Source organism: Scyliorhinus canicula, unplaced genomic scaffold (genome assembly GCF_902713615.1).
Source record: "Scyliorhinus canicula unplaced genomic scaffold, sScyCan1.1, whole genome shotgun sequence".
Lineage (NCBI taxonomy): Eukaryota > Metazoa > Chordata > Chondrichthyes > Carcharhiniformes > Scyliorhinidae > Scyliorhinus > Scyliorhinus canicula.
The window spans coordinates 77,642-97,518 of NW_024055744.1; the positions used below are offsets into that span (position 1 = coordinate 77,642).

At 45.7% G+C, this 19,877-nt stretch overlaps 1 protein-coding gene and 1 long non-coding RNA gene across 2 annotated transcripts; both read left to right on the top strand.

The window, feature by feature from the left end:
* Nucleotides 1–4,248: 4,248 nt before the first annotated feature.
* LOC119960865 lies at nucleotides 4,249–7,841 on the top strand. Its single transcript, XR_005459538.1, has 3 exons — nucleotides 4,249–4,307; nucleotides 5,391–5,474; nucleotides 7,810–7,841. It is a non-coding gene; the product is annotated as an uncharacterized LOC119960865 (long non-coding RNA).
* A 39-nt stretch (nucleotides 7,842–7,880) lies between these two features.
* LOC119960862 (zinc finger protein 239-like) lies at nucleotides 7,881–11,575 on the top strand. Its single transcript, XM_038788454.1, has 2 exons — nucleotides 7,881–7,925; nucleotides 10,450–11,575. Exon 2 carries the CDS (start codon nucleotides 10,566–10,568, stop codon nucleotides 11,433–11,435), a length of 870 nt encoding a protein of 289 aa, XP_038644382.1. The 5' UTR covers nucleotides 7,881–7,925; nucleotides 10,450–10,565; the 3' UTR covers nucleotides 11,436–11,575.
* The last annotated feature ends 8,302 nt before the right edge of the window (nucleotides 11,576–19,877 follow it).

Here is a 19,877-nt window from a genome sequence, read left to right on the forward strand (position 1 = left end):
GCATTCCATCTGCTTTCTTGACTATCTTGTTCCTTTTGTGATGCCAACTTGAAAGATTTGTGCACATGCACACACAGATCTCTCTGACTTTCTATATTCCTGGTAGTTTTGCCATTGACGGTATATTTCCCCTCATAATATAATAATGTTCTCCTTAACCAGTAATGCTACTCCCCCACCCCTTTTACATCCCTCTCTATCTCTCCTGAAGCATCTATATCCTCCAACATTCAGCTGCCAATCCTGCCCTTCCTTTAAACATGTTTCTGTGATAGCCACAACATTGTAATTCCAAGTACTAATAAGTGCTCTAAGTTCATCTGCCTCCCCGGTATACTTCCGGCGTTGAAACAAATACACTTCAAACCACTGTGTTTGAGCAGACAGGGTGATGTGGTTCTCTTATTTTTGTTCTCCAATTCACCTTCAGTTATTACACCTTCTGGCTCCCACCCTCCTGCCATACTTGTTTAAATCCTCCCGAGTGACTTCAGCAAACCTCCCAGCCAGGATATTGGTGCCCCTCCAGTTTAGATGTAACACGTCCTTCTTGTATAGGTCACACGTGCCCTGGAAGAGATCCCAGTGGTTGTTCACCCTCCCCCTTCAGGATGTCCCGTGTTCGTTCAGAGACATCCTGGATCCTGGCACCAGGGAGGCAACATCCCATTCTGGAGTCTCTTTCCCGTCCACAGAAGCGCCTATCTGTGCCCCTTCATATAGAGGCCCCTATAACTATCGCTCTCCCACACTTTGTCCTCCCCTGCTGAACAACAGAGCCAGTTGTGGTGCCACTGTTTAGGCTGTTGTTGTTGTTTTCCCCACTTCCCCCAACAGTATCCAAAATGGTATACCTGTTAGAGAGGGGGACAGCCATAGGAGATTCCTGCATTGCCTGCCTGCCCATTCTAATGGTCAACCATCTGTCTGATCCAGTGAACAGACTGTGGAAATAACTTTAACCAGTTACACAGCCTGAAAAAATAAGCACACCATTCACATCATGGAGACACCATGCATGTGTTCTGTGTGGACGAGGCTTCAACTGATTATCCAACCTGGAGAGACACAAGGACACCGGCACCATGGAGAAAGTGTGGAAATGTCAGGACTGTGTGAAATGGTTCAATGTTCATCTCAGCTGGAAAATCATCGACACAGTCACACTGGGGAGAAGCCAATCACCTGTTCTGTGTGTGGGAAGGGATTCAGTATGTCAGCCAGCCTCATGTCACACCAGCAAATTCACACTGAGGAGAGGCCATTCAGCTGCAGCCACTGTGAAAAGAGGTTCAGGCGGTCATCTAACCTCAATGTGTACCAGCATGTTCATACTGTGGAAAGACTGTTCACTTGCTCCATATGTGGGAAGGGATTCATTCATTCATCCAGCTTTCTGATACACAAGCAAATACACACCGAGGAGAATCCACTTACTTGTACTCAGTGTGGGAAGAATTTCAGACAGTCATCCATTCCCATCCATTCTCTTTGCACACCAACGTAATCATACCAGGGAAAGACCGTTCATCTGCTCTGTATGTGGGAAGAGATACTCTCAGTCACTTAACCTCTTGACACATCAACAGCTTCTTCAGTGACTGATGAGATGTCTATTCTGCTGTTATTGCTGCTGTTAATCACATACAAGATCGATAGTCTGACAATATTTGGTAATTTCTGCTGATGTCAACAACCCCTATAACTGGCTGCAGTTTAATATTCTGGATGCGTCACTGATTTTTGGGGCTGCAGTGTCTCTTTTTAAAAACATCTTTCCTCTTTATTCAAGATCTTTCCCAGGAACGCAATTGCTATAGCGTTATGAACTTTTACTTTAATCTTAAAAAGTTTTTGGTGCAAAATCTATAATTCAGTTTCTGAAACATTCTACTGATCTCCAAGTGGAAAATTCTGATTAATCCTTGCTGACAATTCTTTCTGACTTACACATTCTTCACTGTGACACCACCATTATGAAATTAAATTATCAACATTAAATAAAACTGTAAGTATTTCACAGGCTCATCAATAGAAACTTAATCAATCAACATTGTTACTGATGAAGTTTGGCAGTCACTGAGTTGAATCATTTCTGACACAGCAGCAGCAACATTTGGTAAAGGTGGAACCCACAACAAAGACTGGTTTGAGACCCACTCAGCAGAGATGACATATGTCATTGAAGCAAAAACCAAAGCCGACCCGATGTCCAACATAAACCCAAGAGCTAGAACAGTGCATCACTTGGGACTTGAACATTGCCAAGACCATTGTGTAAAAGATGGAGATGCTGTGCAAATAAACACTGGAGCAGCCTGCGTCAAGGAATTTTGGTTTCAGATTCCAGCATCCACAGTAATTTGCTTTTGACAAGAAGTCTGAACTGCCTTTGATTATGGATTTTAATAAAAAATTTAGTGTACCGAATTCATTTTTTCCAATTAAGGGGCAATTTAGCAAAGCCAATCCAGCTACCCTGCACATTTTTTGGTTGTGCGAGCGAAACCCAGATAAACGGGGAGGATGTGCAAACCCTCACGGACAGTAACCGGAGCCGGGATCGAACCAGGGACTTCAGCGCTATGAGGCAGCAGTGCTAACCACTGCACCACCATGCCACCCTGATTATGGAGTATGGTGAAGTTCTCACCACCAGATGTGAACATGTCCTGCTGGGTTGAACACGACTGTGAGCTGTACCCCTGTGAGACGGACACCTCGCGGTCTCTGTTTGACTCTCCTGCAACTTCCTATCATGATTGCGTTGGACAAGGAATCCTCATCACTTGAACTGGGAAAGGCCATTGATTGTTGAGCAATCAGAACCAACCCGGCAAGGATGGAATTCCAGCTGAACCACTCAAACGCAGAAAGTTACATTGACTGTCACACCCTCATGACCTGCTCCTCCTCTGTTGTTAGGTTGTCAGTTCCTCCTCAATTCGAGGATGGGATCTACTCAGAGTCATGTGTTTTCTCTTGTGGTCTTTCTGCGATTGGAGAAGGTGTTTCTCGACCCGCAGATCTTTGGCAGAGATCCCTCTCTACCACTCTCTGCCTCTTTATTGAGGCGTTGGAATTCAAAAGTAATAATAATCATCTTTATTATTGTCACAAGTAGGCTTACATTTTCACTGCAATTAAGTTACTGTGAAAATCCCCCAGACTAACCCACACTCCGGCGCCTGTTCATATGAATTCAGAATGACCAATTCACCTAACAAGCAAGTCTTTTTGGGGAGAATGTGCGGACTCTGCACAGACAGTAACCCAAGCGGAAATCAATCTGGGACCCTGGCGCTGTGAAGCAACCGTGCTAACCACTGTGCTACCGTGCCACCTTAATGATGCTGTTTGATGGGAACTTTGTCGCGATAGTGACTGATTGGCATCAAACTCTTGCCAGTCATTACGGTCAATGCTTATAAGTGGGGAGTGAACAGGCGTGGAATAAATTCAGAAACAGAGAAGGCAGCACCCAGTTATTAGCCTTGACCAGAACATCAGCTTTTTCAGCATTGTTTCTCCAGAGTTATTATAGCTCTCGATTGTCTCACAGGAAGGAATCACAGGTTCAGGTGCTGATGGAGATCCTGGTGCATCCTCAGCCACCAATAGGAATTATATATAAAATCGAGGACTTGAAATATGTGAAGGTATGATCGGTATTTTTGCAGATGGAAAATTGGTGTGGTAAATAGCGAGGACAAAAGCCTTAAATTACGGGATGATACAGATGGACTGGTCATGTTGGCAGTACAGTGGCAAATGGAATTTAACCAGGAAAAGTGGTAGCTCTTCTCCAGAGTCAGTGCAGACATGATGTGCCCAGTGACTTCCATCTGTATTGGATCATTCTAGAAAACACTGAACATTCAGTATCACGAGTAAGCGGGAAGAAGATTGAGGAATTACTGATTCCGGGATTGAACCCAGCAACTGTTTGCATCTTCTGGGGAGGAGAGAGGAAGGACCCATGGGGAAAAAGCACCTTAAGATCTGCATTGTTCCACAGGAGAGCAGCATTCAATCATTTCGAGAAATGGAGAATAGCAGAATAACCATTGACAATAATTTGCTTGATTATGTTTATCAATTGGTAACCATGTTATTTTGTATTAACTGTTTGCGGTTTCAATGGTCCGGTTATTACCCATCATTCCATGCGGCTGTGAATGTGCCCCAGCACGTCACAGGAGCCCAGTGCGCAGACGCAATGCTGGGCTGTATCTGGAGCATGCGCAGTGTCACTTTGCTGGGAGGTCTGCGAATGCGGGAGCGGCTGTTTGGGGCGGTGAGAGTCGGTGAGGCGGAGGGAGGAATGGAGCCGGGAGCCGGGGCGGGGAGGGGAGGGAGTGAAGGCTTCAGAAACACCCCCTGCTGGTCACAAGGCCGGTTTAAGACTGCAAATCCCGCGTTTGCAGCTGCGGAGCTTTTATCCAGTATCAGGCCCAGTTCCACGGCCGCCATCTTTGTTTAGCGGCGCGGCTGAGGGGCCATTGTGATGACGTAACAGAGGCGGTGCTTCAGGATCCTGCTAACCAGGAGAGAAAATCATTGTCTGGATGATTGACAGGCCCCTCCAGAGGGGAAGGTGCTGCTGCCATGTGTGGCAATCCGGAGAACAGAAGAATAATAACATCAGAATTAGCAGCAGGGAGCGGCCATGCGGCCTACTCTGCCATTCAATAAAGGCATGGCTGATCCGCATGTGCCCTTAATCACATTTTCCTGCCTTCCCCAAAAACCTTTGACTCCCCAGTAGATAAAAAAAAGACTAACTCAGCTTCGAGTATATTCAGTGGCCCAGCGCCATTGCTCTCTGGGAAAGAGAATTCCACAAACTCAGCTTTGATAAAGAGTCATCCAGACTCAAAACATTAGCTCCCTTTTCTCCCCACAGATACTGTCAGACCTGCTGAGATTGTCCAGTATTTTCTGTTTTTGTTTCACATTCCAGCATCTGCAGCAATTTGTTTTTATCCACAGGCTGATGACCCTCTGAGGGAAGACATTTCTCCTTATCTCAGTGTCAAATTGGAGAACTCTTATCTTTAAACTGTCTGCCATATGTGGGAAAATATTCTTTCATCAAAACCCCTCAGAATCTTAGATGTTTCAAGAAGATCACCTCTCATTCTTCTAAACTCCATCGGTTACAGACCAAACAGGCTCAATCTTCACCCACAAAACAAACTCTCCCATCCCAGGAATCAGACTAGTGAAACTTCACTGAACTGCCTCCAAAGCAAGTAAAATCCGTATTAATTAATTCTGGGACATTAGCACTGCTGTCTCACGCACCGAGGTCCCAGGTTCGATCCCGGCTCTGATCTTAATTTATAACCATGACAAACATTTCTGACCATTGTAATGTCCTTTTACAGCTGCTTCCAAAGCTTCTGATATATTTCCAGCCGAAGGTTGCAGCAGGAGATTGTAAACTTGAAAACACCAGAATTGTGACAGAGGTGAGGATTATTATTATTATTATTATTAATTATAAATTTAGAGTACCCAATTATTTGTTTCCAATTCAGGGGCAATTTAGCATGGCCAATCCGAAGCTGGCACTCCCAGTGCAGACTGTGGTGTTGTGCCAAGGTTCCAGGTTCGATCCCGGCCCTGGGTCACTGTCCGTGTGCAGTTTGCACATTCTCCCCGTGTTTGCATGGGTTTCGCCCCCACAACCCAAAGATGTGCGGGTTAGGTAGATTGGCCATGCTAAATTATCCCTTAATTGGAAAAATTAATTGGGTACTCTAAATTTATGTTTAAAAAAAAGATAAATAAATACCCCATGGAGGCTACAACTCCCGAGTAAAATAGTACAGTCTTAAGCAGCAACGAATAGAGTGAGAGCTGAGCGGTGACAGGCACGGGTTACCGGCTGCCATCTTCACAGAGGACAATGCGCCGCAGGGAAGGGGCTGGTTAGGCACAGTGGGCTAAGACAGCTGGCTTGTAATGCAGAACAGGACCAGGTTCCATTCCCGTTCCACCCTCTCCAAACAGGCGTTGGAATGTGGCGACCAGGGGCTTTTCACAGTAACTTCATTGAAGCCTACTCGTGACAGTAAGTGATTATTATTGTTATTCTTATGCGCTGCGTGCCTGGACCGGATGCTAACTCTCCCGGATTGACTGACTGGAGTCTCCAGGATTTTATTTTAATCATTTGTGGGAGTCACTTGCTGAGCCAACATTTATTGTCCATCCCTAATTTCCCTCGAACTGTGTGGCTGGCTCGGCCATCTCGGAGGGCATTTAAAGAGTCAACCACATTGCTGTGGTTTGGAATCGTGTCGGCCAGACCAGGTAAGGACGGCAGATTTTCTTTTCTGTTCATTCACGGGATGTGGGTGTCGCTGGCTGGGCCAGCATTCACTGCCCATCCCTAATTACCCTTGAACTGAGAGCAGCTCAGAGAGCATTTTAACAAACAATTTTATTGAGGTAGTTTTTTGGCATTGTAAACAGTTACAAACATCAACAGAAAGAAGACAAAAAAGGCAAAAATGTGCAAACATCCACGTGCATTCAATACTTCAGTCGTAACATACTGCACAAGCCCGCTCCCACCGGTACTACCCACCAATTTATCCCTCCTACTCTCACTCTACCCCCCCCCCCCCCCCCCCGCTAACGCTCACTCTCCCGCAAAGAAGTCAAGGCGAACTTAATTTTTTCCATACCCAGGAATCTTGACACGTCCATAAGCTACAACTCAGTCTTCGGGGGCTTTGAGTCCCTCCATGCCAATAATATTCGTCGCCGGGCTATCAGGGAAGCAAAGGCCAAAACATCGGCCTCTTTCTCACCCTGGACTCCCGGGTCTTCTGAAACCCCAAAAATTGCCACCCCTGGACCCATCGCCACCCTTGTTTTTAGCACCCAGGACCTGATCCCTGCAAATCCCTCCCAGTATCCCCTAAGCATCGGGCATGCCCAAAACATTTGTACATGGTTCGCCGGTCCTCCTGCGCACCTAGCGCATTTATCCTCTACCCCAAAGAATTTGCTCATCCGAACCACCGTCATGTGGGCCCGGTGAACGACCTTAAATTGAATCAGGCCGAGCCTGGCACATGTTGCGGTCAAATTTACCCTACTCAGGGCTTCTGCCCACAGCCCGTCCTCCATTTCCCCGCCTAGCTTCTCCTCCCATTTGAGTTTCAGTTCCTCCATCAGGGACCCTTCCTCCTTCATGTGCACCTTATAAATATCAGAGACTCTACCCTCCCCTCCTTCCCCCCTAGAGACTATCTCAGAGAGCATTTTAAGGGTCAACCAGCTGACTGTGGATCTGGAATCACATGTAGGCCAGACCAGGTAAGGATAGAAGATTTTGTTCACTGAAGGACAGGAGTGAACCAGATGGGTCTTTGCAACAACCAACAATGGTTTCATGGTCATCAGTAAACTTTCAATGAATTCAAATTTTACTTTCTGCCTTGGTGAGATTAATGCCTGTGTGTCTGGGAAATCATCAGGACAGTAAAGAAGAATTTTTTGAAATTTTCTTTGAACATTTCTCTTCAGCGGATATAAAAATATTGAAAATGGGATAAAGGTTGTTTGGCTGACAGTCAATCACTGTCCTGTAAGGTAATGAGTCCTTTTGCTTCCCAATTGGCCGAGGAAGGCAGTGTGTCACAAGGATGGATGTGTTGACCGATTAATGGCTGGAGGATGGGGCAGGTCATGTGATCCAACCTCCAGGAATACATTTAATCAAAGTTGGTGAGGAGAAAATGTTGTGAATTTCTATCCTAAACTGACAGTGAGGTTTCTGTAAATTTACAGGATGCTGAAAGTGGAGGTTTAACAGACGGGAAACACAAACCAAACGTCACATCGCGATCTGACAGAGTCACTCGATTCATTAGAAACTGAATTTCAGCAGCATCTGGGTGTGGAAGGTAAAAGGTTTGTCTGTTCTGTCTGTGAGGGAAGATTTCAGGTCTCAGTGTGACTGGAAAAGCCCCGAGATTCACAAACCCTGGTTAGACCAAACCTGGAGAACTGTGTTCAGTTCTGGGCAACAAACCTGAGGAAGGATAGAATGGCCTCGGAGGGAGTGTAGCACAGATTTACCTGAGTGATATCTGAACCCCCCCCGGGGTTAAATTGCAAAACTAGATTACACAAACGAGTCAGAGACATGATGACACAGTGAATGGAATTTGGCCCATTGAATCCATGCTAGCTCTCTGGAGCAATCCAGTCAGTGCCATTCTCCTGCTCTATCCCTGTATCCTCGCAGGTTTATTTCCCTCAAATCCAATTTCCTTTTAAAATCAAATCATTCATTGTGTCTATTTTCAAACTCCCTGACAGGCAGCAAGTTTCAGGTCTTTGCCGCTGGCTGTGTGAAAACATATATCTCATATCTCCTCATTTCTCCTGTACCTGGGGCAGCACGGTGGCACAGTGGTTGCATTGCTGCCTACGGTGCTGAGGACCCAGGTTCGATCCCGGCTCTGGGTCACTGACCGTGTGGAGTTTGCACATTCTCCCTGTGTCAGCGTGGGTTTCGCCCCCACAACCCAAAGGTGTGCAGGATAGGTAGATTGGCCACGCTAAATTGCCCCTTAATTGGAAGAAATATTTGGGTACTCTAAATTTTAAAAAATATATATCTCCTGTACCTTTTACATACAAACTAGAATCAGGCCACTCGGCCCCTCAAGCCTGATCTGCATTGAATAAGATTGCGGCTGATCTCATTCTAACCTCAACTTCTAACCTCAACATTCTAACCTCAACTGAGGGGCTGTTTAGCACAGGGCTAAATCGCTGGCTTTGAAAGCAGACCAAGGCAGGCCAGCAGCACGGTTTGATTCCCATAACAGCCTCCCCGAACAGGTGTCGGAATGTGGCAACTAGGGGCTTTTCACAATAACTTCATTGAAGCCTACTCGTGACAATAAGCGATTTTCATTTAATTGTTTTTCATTTCAACTCCTCTTTCCTGCCGACCCCGATAACCTTTCACCCCCTTGCCCATCAAGAATCTATCCAGCTCTGCCTTAAACATATTCAAGGACTTTGCTTCCACTTCCTTTTAAGAAGTCTTACAACACCAGGTTAAAGTCCAACAGGTTTGTTTCAAACCTGTTGGACTTTACCCTGTTGTTGCAAAACTTCTAACTGTGCTCACCCCAGTCCAGCGTCGTCATCTCCACATCGTGACTGCCTTTTAAGGACGCGAGTTCCAAATTCTTACAACCCTCAAGAGAATAAAAAATCCACCTCACCATCTGAAATGGGTGACCCCTTATTTTGCAATAGTGACCCTCTTGTTCCAGATTCTCCCACAAGAGGAAACATCCTCTCCGCATCCACCCTGTCAAGACTCATCAGCATCTTATATCGTTCAATCCAGGTTTTACCCAAAACTTTCAATCTGTGTTCCAACTGCTTGTACGATCAGTGAATGGAAATAGTTTGTTTGCCCACCTGAATGAAATCTTGACAATCTTGTGTCCCTGAATCAAATCTCCCCTCAATCTCCTTTGCTGGAACCATTCTGGTAAATCTCCTCTGCATCTTCGCCAAGAACCTTCACATTCTTCCATTTTTTTTCATTTTAGAGTATCCAATTGATTTTTTTCCAATTAAGGGGCAATTTAGCATGGCCAATCCACCTACCCTGTACATCTTTGGGTTGTGGGTGCAAAACCCACACAAACACAGGGAGAATGTGCAAACTTTACACGGACAGTGACCTGGAGCTGGGATCAAACCTGGGACCTCGGCGCCGTGAGGCAGCAGGGCTAACGTTCTGCACCAACGTGCTGCCCACTTCACATCCTTCCTGAAGCGTGGTGACCCGAGCTTCATAGAATTCCTACAGTGCAGAATCATAGAATTCACAGTGCTGAAGGAGGCATTTCAACCCAACAGGTCTGCACTGGCCCTTGCAAAGAGAACCCTCCTTCAACTTAAGCCCACGCCTCCACCCTGTCCCCGGAACCCAGTGACCCTAACTAACCTTTGGACACTAAGGGCAATTTAGCTTGGCCAATCCACCTAACCGCCACATCTTGGGACTGTGGGAGGAAACCCGTGCAGACATGGGGAGAAAGTGCAAACTCCAGACATAGTCACTGAGACTCGAATTGTAACCGGGACCATGGAGCTGTGAGGCAGAAGTGCTAACCACTTTGCCACCAGAAGCATAGTTTCAGCATCAATATTTCAATTTATGAAGCTCAAGGTCGAATGTGCTTTGTCTTAATATGTCTTGTACAAAATCCCTCTTCACCTTTTTCTCTCTCCTCCCAAAGAGGTCAATTTGGTTTTATGACAATCCAGCCGTTTTCATGGTCACTTTTTCCCAGTGCCGGCCCCACAAATGACCAGAATCATTCAGCAATTTCACAACCTGCCTTTGTGTTTTTGTGGGTTCTCTCTCACTCCCTATTTTCTGTTTTAAATCAGTTTCACAGGGTGTTCGAAGGAGAGGTTTCAAAGTCCGGAAAATCAAACCAAGCATCACGTCAGGATCTGACAGAATCCTCAATTTATCATATCCTGAATATCAGCGGATTTTGAACATGGAAGGAACAAGCATCATTGACAGTGGGGAGAAACCGTACTTGATTTGTGTGTGTGGACGAGGATTCGCTCTATCATCAGGCCTCACAGGCCACAAATGCAGTCACATTGAGGGGAAACCACGGAAATGTGCAGACTGTGGGAAAGGATTCATTTCCCCATCCAAGCTGGAAGCTCATCGACGTAGCCACACTGGAGAGAGACCATTCACCTGCTCCAAGTGTGGGAAGGGATTCATTGTTTCATCGGCTCTGCAAAATCACCAGCGAACTCACACTGGGGAGAGACCGTTCGCCTGCTCCACGTGTGGGAAGAGATTCACCCAATCATCCACTCTGTTCACGCACCAGCGAATTCACACTGGAGAGAGACCGTTCACCTGCTCAGAGTGTGGGAAGGAATTCACTCGTTCATCCCACCTGCTGAGACACCAGCGAATTCACATCGGGGAGACGCCATTCACCTGCTCCAAGTGTGGGAAGGGATTCAGTGATTCATCCACCCTGCAGAAGCACCAGCAAGATCACTCCAGGGAGAAACCACTCGCCTGCTCAGAGTGTGGGAAGGGATTTACTATTTCATCCGACCTGCTGAGTCACCAGCGAGTTCACACTGATGAGAGACCGTTTCAATGTCCAGACTGCGGGAATAGCTATAAAACTTCTGGAAATCTGACACGCCATCAACGTGTTCACACTGACGAGAGACCGTATAGGTGCTCTCACTGCGGGACTGGGTTCACACAATCAATTCAGCTCACTATACATCAGCGAACCCACACTGGGGAGAGGCCATTCACCTGCTCCGAGTGTGGGAAGGGATTCACCGCCTCATCCTCCCTATTGAGACACCAACGAGGCCACAAGTAAGGGCTGCGATTGGGTTTTGATGTTCCTCACATTCAGGACTGAACCATGTTCGTTTGGGTCGCTTTCTGCTGATAACAAACTCCAGCCCATTTACAGGGGCTAATATTCTGGCTAAAAGTCAAATAAATTAGATTTGTGTGAAATACGCAGTGTGTTGAAACTTTCTAATATCTCTGACACAATTTAGTTCCTTTTGAAGTTCTCTCACTCTCCCCTGTCTCTTCCATCCTCACCTCCAACAAGAAGTGTGAGGAGCTTGTGGAACTTCTTTGTGACTGAGATTGAGTCAATCCGATCAGCTGCCTCTGCTGCTTCCCTCCCTTCCACGAGCCCACCGGCCAAACTGTCTCTAAATTTCATCCTTTCCCGAGCCCTGAACCCACATCTTTCTCTAGTTTCTCTCCCATCTCCCCTCATGCCCTCTCAGAGCTCATCTTGTCCATGAGACCCAGCTCCTGCTTCATTGACCCTATTCCCACTGAGCTACTGATCAGCCAACTACCCTGTGTCCATGGATATTGTCAACATTTCTCTCTCTTCAGGTACTGTCCCGCTGTCCTTCAAATCTGCCATCATCATCTCCTCCTCAATAAAACAAACCCTTGACCCTGCCATCCTTACAAATCACTGCCCCATCTTCAACCTCCCGCTCCTCTCCAAACTCTTTGAACATGTTGTCACTCCCAAATCCTTGCCCATCTTTCCCAGAACTCCCATGTTTGAATCCTTTCAATCAGGTCCTTGCCCTGTCACAGTTGTGAAATACAAGAGACAATCAGTGGTTAGCACAGTGAAGCAACATTGCTGACGTCAGGGAAATACCACCAGACAGACCCATCGGAGGAGACTGTGAGAGAGAAAATCCTACAGAATCTTAAAATTTACAGTGCAGAAGGAGGCCATTCGGCATTGGAGCCTGCACCGACCGTTGGAAAGAGCACGTTGCTTAAGCCCATGCCTCCACCCTATCCCCGTAACCCAGTAACTCCGTAACTCCACCTAAATATTTTTGGTAACACATTGGTTAGCACCATTGCTTCACAGCTCCAGGGTCCCAGGTTCGATTCCCAGCTTGGATCATTGTTTGTGTCGGGTCTGCACATTCTCCCTGTGACTGCATGGGTTTCCTTCGGGTGCTCCGGTTTCCTCCCACAAGTCCGGAAAGACGTGCTGTTAGGTAATTTGGAAATTCTGAATTCTCCCACTGTGTATCCGAACAGGTGCCGGTATGTGGCGACTCGGGGCTTTCCACAGTAACTTCATTGCAGTGTTAATGTAAGCCGACTTGTGACAATAAAGATTATATTATAAAGGGGGAAGGGCAGCACGGTGGCCTAGTGGTTAGCACAACCGCCTCACGGCGCTGAGGTCCCAGGTTCGATCCCGGCTCTGGGTCACTGTCCGTGTGGAGTTTGCACATTCTCCCCGTGTCTGCGTGGGTTTCGCCCCCACAACCCAAAAGATGTGCAGAGTAGGTGGATTGGCCACGCTAAATTGCCCCTTAATTGGAAAAAATAATTGGCTAATCTAAATTTATAAAAAAATAAATAAAAAAAATTATAAAGGGGCAATTTAGCATGGTCAGTCCACCTAACCTGCACATATTTGGACAGTGGGAGAAAACTGGAGCACCTGATGGGAACCCTCACAGACACGGGGAGATTGTGCAAACTCCACACAGTCACCCAAGGCTGGAATAGCTGAAACATCAACACACTACTCCTGGCAGTTGACGGTACAGTGGTTTAATAAATATAACTAGTGGATTAAAAAGGTGTGTCACATGGAGTAAAAACAGAAAATGCGAGATTAATTCAACAGCACTGGGAGAATGTGCAAACTCGAATAGCTGCAGTGATATCAGAGTGTGGGTGGAGCTGGGCTGTCTGTCTTCCCTGCAGCTATTTGATATACACCCAGTTCTTAAAGGTACTCTCACATGACAATTCTGAATTCTCCCTCTGTGTACCTGAACAGGCACCGGAATGTGCTGACTGGGGGCTTTTCACTGTAACTTCATTGCAGTGTTAATGTAAGACTACTTGTGACAATAAAGATTAGGATTATTTTAAAAAATGTTCCGGCAAATTTCCTTCCCACCCGCAACAAATGGGGTGAAGCCAAATCTTTAAAAGTCAAAGTCTTTCTTTCAAATTGTTGCTGTGCTGTCAGGGGAAAGGGTTAACTTCTCTGCTTGTGACAAAAGGGTCTGTTTAGCTCACTGGGCTAAATCGCTGGCTTTGAAAGCAGACCAAGGCAAGCCAGCAGCACGGATCGATTCCCGTAACAGCCTCCCCGAACAGGCGCCGGAATGTGGCGACTAGGGGCTTTTCACAGTAACTTCATTTGAAGCCTACTCATGACAATAAGCCATTTCCATTTCATTTCTCAAAGGGAAGAGGAAACATTCACAAAGCTTCCCACAGCTTGTGAGCTCCGAAACAGACTTAAAGGCTGAAGTTTATCTTCAGAGATTGAAACGTTTTGGTGCCTTTTCCAATTGTACCAGTAAATTGTGATTCACACTGAAAGGTTTACTTTCACTCAGTAATTAGAACATTTCACTTTCTCAGCACTGGCACTTTAGATCAAATCCCAATTATTCTCTTCCCTTGTAGCTGGTGTGTGGAGAAGATCATGTTCACTGTAGATCTGTCAGCACAGAAACCGCACTCTGCTTCTGGATAAACTCAGTCTGCAAGTAGATGAATCTTTTAAACATCACCCAAGTGAAGGTCTTCCCATGACTCTAAGGAGTGAGATGTCCCTGTAGTTGATGCTGTCTCCTCTGTCACTGCTGTTTTTATTGCATCACACATGTTCCATGGACCAGTCTCACAGCCCAAAAGGGGAGGGCAGGAAGGTGTGACAGTCGATGGGACTTTGTGTGTGTGAACAGTTCAGCTGGAATTCCATCCTGGCCAGGCACCTTTCTGCTTGCTCAGCAATCAATGGCCTTTTCCAGCTCAAATGATGAGGGTTCCTTGTCCAACTCAACCATGTCAGGAAGCTGCAGGAGAGTCAAACAGAGACTGGGAGATGCCCTTCTCACAGGGGTACAGCTCACTGTTGTGTTCAACCCAGCTCCTCCTCACTCTCTCACCATGACTGACACTGAGCATGCTCAGAGCACACACCCACACTGCACCTGCGCACTGGCCTCGTACACTCACTGATTGGGAACTTTCTACAGCGCGGGGGATTCTGGGTAATGCAACCGCCATAGAGAGCAATTAGTAAACAGGAGGATTCTATTTCCCAGTTAGCAAAACAGAAGATCCACCGTCAGGCAAGATGCTGGGCATGAACCACAATGAGAGGTTTGGATACTTTATTTAATACAGAAGCACATTATTCTGATATCACTTAGACATGGGCAACAAGCAGGCTAGAGTATGTACAGTATTTACCATTCCTGGGACATGGTATATCATCTCATCAAACCAGTGATAGGTTTGTTTATGGTTCATAATTGTGACTGGTTCATGCAAAATACACCTCCGCAGGTTCAGTGACCTGTTTTCACTCCAAGGGTCTTGACATCTGCTTTAGTCTTTATCCAGCCATGTATGTTCAGCTCACACTGCCCAACAACCAGCCTCTCCTGCACCGGGGCATAGGCTTTCCATCACCAAAAATCTGTCCTGGTCCACGCACATCGACGCCACCACCAAGAAAGCACAACAGTGCCTATACTTCTTTAGGAAACTAAGGAAATTTGGCATCTCCACACTGACTCTTCCCAACTTTTACAGATGCACCATAGAAAGCATCGTAACTCGCTGCATCACAGCCTGGTATGGCAACTGCTCGGCCCAAGACCGCAAGAAACTTCAGAGAGTAGTGAACACAGCCCGGTCCATCACACAAACCTGCCTCCCAACCATTGACTCTGTCTACACCTTCCGCTGCCTTGGGAAAGCGGGCAGCATAATTAAAGACCTCTCCCACCCAGCTTACTCACTCTTCCAACTTCTTCCATCGGGCAGGAGATACAAAAGTCTGATATCACGCACAAACAGATTGAAAACAGCTTCTTCCCCGCTATTACCAGACTCCTAAACGACCCTCTTGTGGACTGACCTGATTAATACTCCACTCCTGTGTGCTTCACCCAATGCCTTTGTCTATATATTTACATTGTGTACCTCGTGTTGCCCTATTATGTATTTTCTTTTTAGTTTAATTTATTTTCATGTAGAAAATGATCTGTTTGAGCTGCTTGCAGAATAATACTTTTCACTGTACCTTGGTACACGTGACAATAAACAAATCCAATCCAAATTGAGGGAGCAATCTGCCTCTTGCATTGGTGCACTGCATTTCCCTCATAACACTGAGGCATAGAAAGGTGACAGGTGAGGACTGTGAGATGATTGTTATCACTAAGGAGGTAGTGATGGGCAAGCAAATGGGGCTAAAGGTTGACAAGTCTTCTGGCCCTGATGGAATGCATCCCAGAGTGCTAAAAGAGATGGCTAGGGAAATTGCAAATGCACTCATGATAATTTACCAAAATTCACTAGACTCTGGGGTGGTCCCGGTGGATTGGAAATGAGCAAACGTGACACCACTGTTTAAAAAAGGAGGTAGGCGTAAAGTGGGTAATTATAGGTCAGTGCGCTGAACTTCGGTAGTCAGGAAGATGCTGGAATCTATCATCAAAGAAGAAATAGCAAGGCATCTGGATGGAAATTGTCCCATTGGGCAGACGCAGCATGGGTTCATAAAGGGCAGGTCGTGCCTAACTAATTTAGTGGAATTTTTTGAATACACTACCAGTGCAGTAGATAACAGGGTGCCAATGGATGTGGTAATTCTGGATTTCCAGAAAGCCTTTGACAAGTTGCCACACAAAAGGTTGCTGCATGAGATAAAGATGCATGGCATTAAGGGTAAATAGTAGCATGTATAGAGGAATAGTTAATTAATAGAAAACAAAGAGTGGGTTTTAATGGGTGTTTCTCTGGTTGGCAATCAGTAGCTAGTGGTGTCCCTCAGGGATCAGTGTTGGGCCCACAATTGTTCACAATTTACATAGATGATTTGGAGTTGGGGACCAAGGGCAATGTGTCCAAGTTTGCAGACAAAGACAACACTAAGATGAGTGGTAAAGCAAAACGTGCAAAGGATACCGGAGGTCTACAGAGGGATTTGGATAGGTTAAGTGAATGGGCTAGGGTCTGGCAGATGGATACAATGTTGACAAATGTGAGGTTATCCATTTTGGTAGGAATAACAGCAAAAGGGATTATTACTTAAATGATAAAATATTAAAACATGCTGCTGTGCAGAGTCCTGGGTGTACTAGTGCATGAGTCGCAAAAAGTTGGTTTACAGGTGCAACAGGTGATTAAGAAATCAAATGGAATTTTGTCCTTCATTGCTAGAGGGATGGAGTTTAAGACCAGAGAGGTTATGCTGCAATTGTATAAGGTGTTAGTGAGGCCACACCTGGAGCATTGTGTTCAGTTTTGGTCTCCTTACCTGAGAAAGGACGTACTGGTGCTCGAGGGTGTGCAGAGTAGATTCACTAGGTTAATCCCAGAGCTGAAGGGGTTGGATTATGAGGAGAGGTTGAGTAGACTGGGACGTACTCATTGGAATTTAGAAGGATGAGGGGGGATCTTATAGAAACATAAAATTATGAAGGGAATAGATAGGATAGATGTGGGCAGGTTGTTTCCACTGGCGGGTGAAAACAACTAGGGGGCATAGCCTCAAAATCAGGGGAAGTAGACTGAGTTTAGGAGGAACTTCTTCACCCAAAGGGTTGTAAATCTATGGAATTCCTTGCCCAGTGAAGCAGCTGAGGCTCCTTCATTAAATGTTTTTAAGATAAAGGTAGATAGTTTTTTGAAGAATAAAGGGATAAAGGGTTATGCTGTTCAGGCCAGAAAGTGGAGCTGAGTCCACAAAAGATCAGCCATGATCTCATTGAATGGTGGAGCAGGCTCGAGGGGCCACATGGCCTACTATTGCTCCTAGTTCTTATGTGACAGCACAAAACAAAGGCACTCAACAAATTGTATCTGTGTCAACTTTCTGCAACAGACACAATCCCCTGTCATTGGCCCTGAATTCTGCAGATATATTTCTCCTCAAAGGATACGAACAGATGAGCTATTCAGCCCAGTCTGCTCCACCATTTAATAAGATCGTGGCTGATCTGATAGTAACAGATAGTTGTCCAATTCTCTTTTCAAGGCATCAATTGAATCTGCCTCCACATTTTGGAGCAGTGCATTCATGATCCCATATGATCCCACAGAATGTTTTTCTTCACATCATAAGACATAGGAGCAGAATTAGGCCACTCGGCCCATCGAATCTGCTCCGCCATTCAATCATGGCTGATATTTTTCTCATCTCCATTCTCTTGCCATCTCCCCATAACTCCTGATCACCTTATTAATCAAGAACCTATCAATCTCTATCTTAAAGACACTCAGTGATTTCGCCTCCACGGCATTCTGTGGCAAAGAGTTCCACAGATTCACCACCCTCCGACTGAAGAAATTCCTCCTCATCTGTTTTAATTGCTCCTCATCACCTGAGGAAGGAACTGTGCCCCGAAAGCTAGTGAGTCCAAACAAACCTGTTGGACTTTAACCTGGTGTTGTGAGACTTCTTACTCTGTTTTAAAGGATCGCCCCTTTAGTCTCAGATTGTGTCCTCTGCTTCTAGTTTTTCCTACAAGTGGAAACATCTTCTCCATGTCCACTCTACCCAGGCCTCGCTGTATCCCATAGGTTTTAATAAGATCCCCCCATATCCTTCAAAACTCCAATGAGTACAGACCCAGAGTCCTCAACCGTTCCTCATACGAAAAGCTCTTCATTGGATTGGATTTGTTTATTGTCACGTGTACCGAGGTACAGTGAAAAGTATTTTTCTGCAAGCAGCTCAACAGATCATTCTGTACATGGAAGAAAAGGGAATTAAACAAAATTCAAGAAAATACATCAGAATACATAATAGGGCAACACAAGATATACAATGTAACTACATAAGCATTGACATCGGTTGAAGAATACAGGGTGTAATGTTAATGAGGTCAGTCAATAAGAGGGTCATTTAGGAGTCTGGTGACAGTGGGGAAGAAGCTGTTTTTGAGTCTGTTCATGCGTGTTCTCCGCCTTCTGTATCTCCTACCTGATGGAAGAAGTTGGAAAAGTGAGTAAGCCGGGTGGGAGGGATCCTTGATTATTCCAGGGATCATTCTTGTCAACCTCCTCTGGAGCCTTCCCAAGGCCAACACATTCTTCCTTAGATACGGGGCCCAAAACTGCTCATAAACTCCAAATGGGGTCTGATCAGAGCCTTATACAGCCTCAGAATTACATCCCTGTTCTTATATTCTAGCCCTCTCGACATGAATACATGCATTTGCTTTCCTAACTGCCGACTGAACCTGCACGTTAACCTGAAAAGAATCTTGAACAAGGTCTCCCAAGTCCCTTTATGCTTGTGATTTCATCAGCATTTTCCCATTTAGAAAATAGTGTATGCCTCCATTTCTCCTTCCAAAGTCCATAACCTCACACTTTTCCACATTGTATTCCATCTGCCACTTCTTTGCCCACTCTCCTAGCCTTGCTCAGCATTGCTTCTTATTCTAATCACTTTAAATGAATGCCATCTGTTTATAATCTTGCCCTAAATATGACTTGCTAGATCAAACGTCTATTGCAGATCCTTAGTTTTAATGCAGTCAAGTGTCTTTCCATTTAAGAACTGTTCAATAAAGTTATTAGAATTATTTGTAGCTAGGGCAGCACGCGGAGCAGTGGTTAGCACTGGGACTACAGCGCTGAGGACCCGGGTTTGAATCCCGGCCCTGGGTCACTGTCCGTGTGGAGTTTGCACATTCTCCCCATGTCTGCATGGGTCTCACCCACACAGCCCAAAGATGTGCAGGTTAGGTGGATTGGCCAGGCTCAATTGCCCCTTAATTGGAAAAAGAAATAATAATAATTGGGTACTCCAAATTTATTTTAAAGAAAAAGGATTATTTGTAGCTCCCCACCAATCAGTTTTTTCCATTATCCTGAAGTGACCTTATTTTTATCGGAAGTTAACTGAAGTGTGATCCTCACCTCTCATTATCTAAATTTCCATTTACCACTTTTCTGTCCACCTGACCCAGTCCATGGCTCTCTCCCTCATTGTCTGAAACACATCAGCAACTTTTATATAATCCTGGTGCATACATTTCAGTCTAAATGATTGATATATACTGGAAAACTGCGGAGCCCCACTGGAAACAGACGTCCAGGCATCATTCAGTCCTGGATGTGTCTAACAGCAGCAACAGCAGCTGAATCCAAACCCTGCTGTTGCCTGTGAACTTGCTGATGTCTGTGCAGGTTGTTTGACTGAGTGAATCCCCTCCCACGCACGGAGCAGTTAAACAGCCTCCCCAGCACCGCTCCCACGTGT

Coding starts and splice junctions, on each gene's coding strand:
- LOC119960862 (XM_038788454.1), top strand. CDS start 10,566: ATGGAAGGAACAAGCATCATTGACAGTGGGGAGAAACCGTACTTGATT.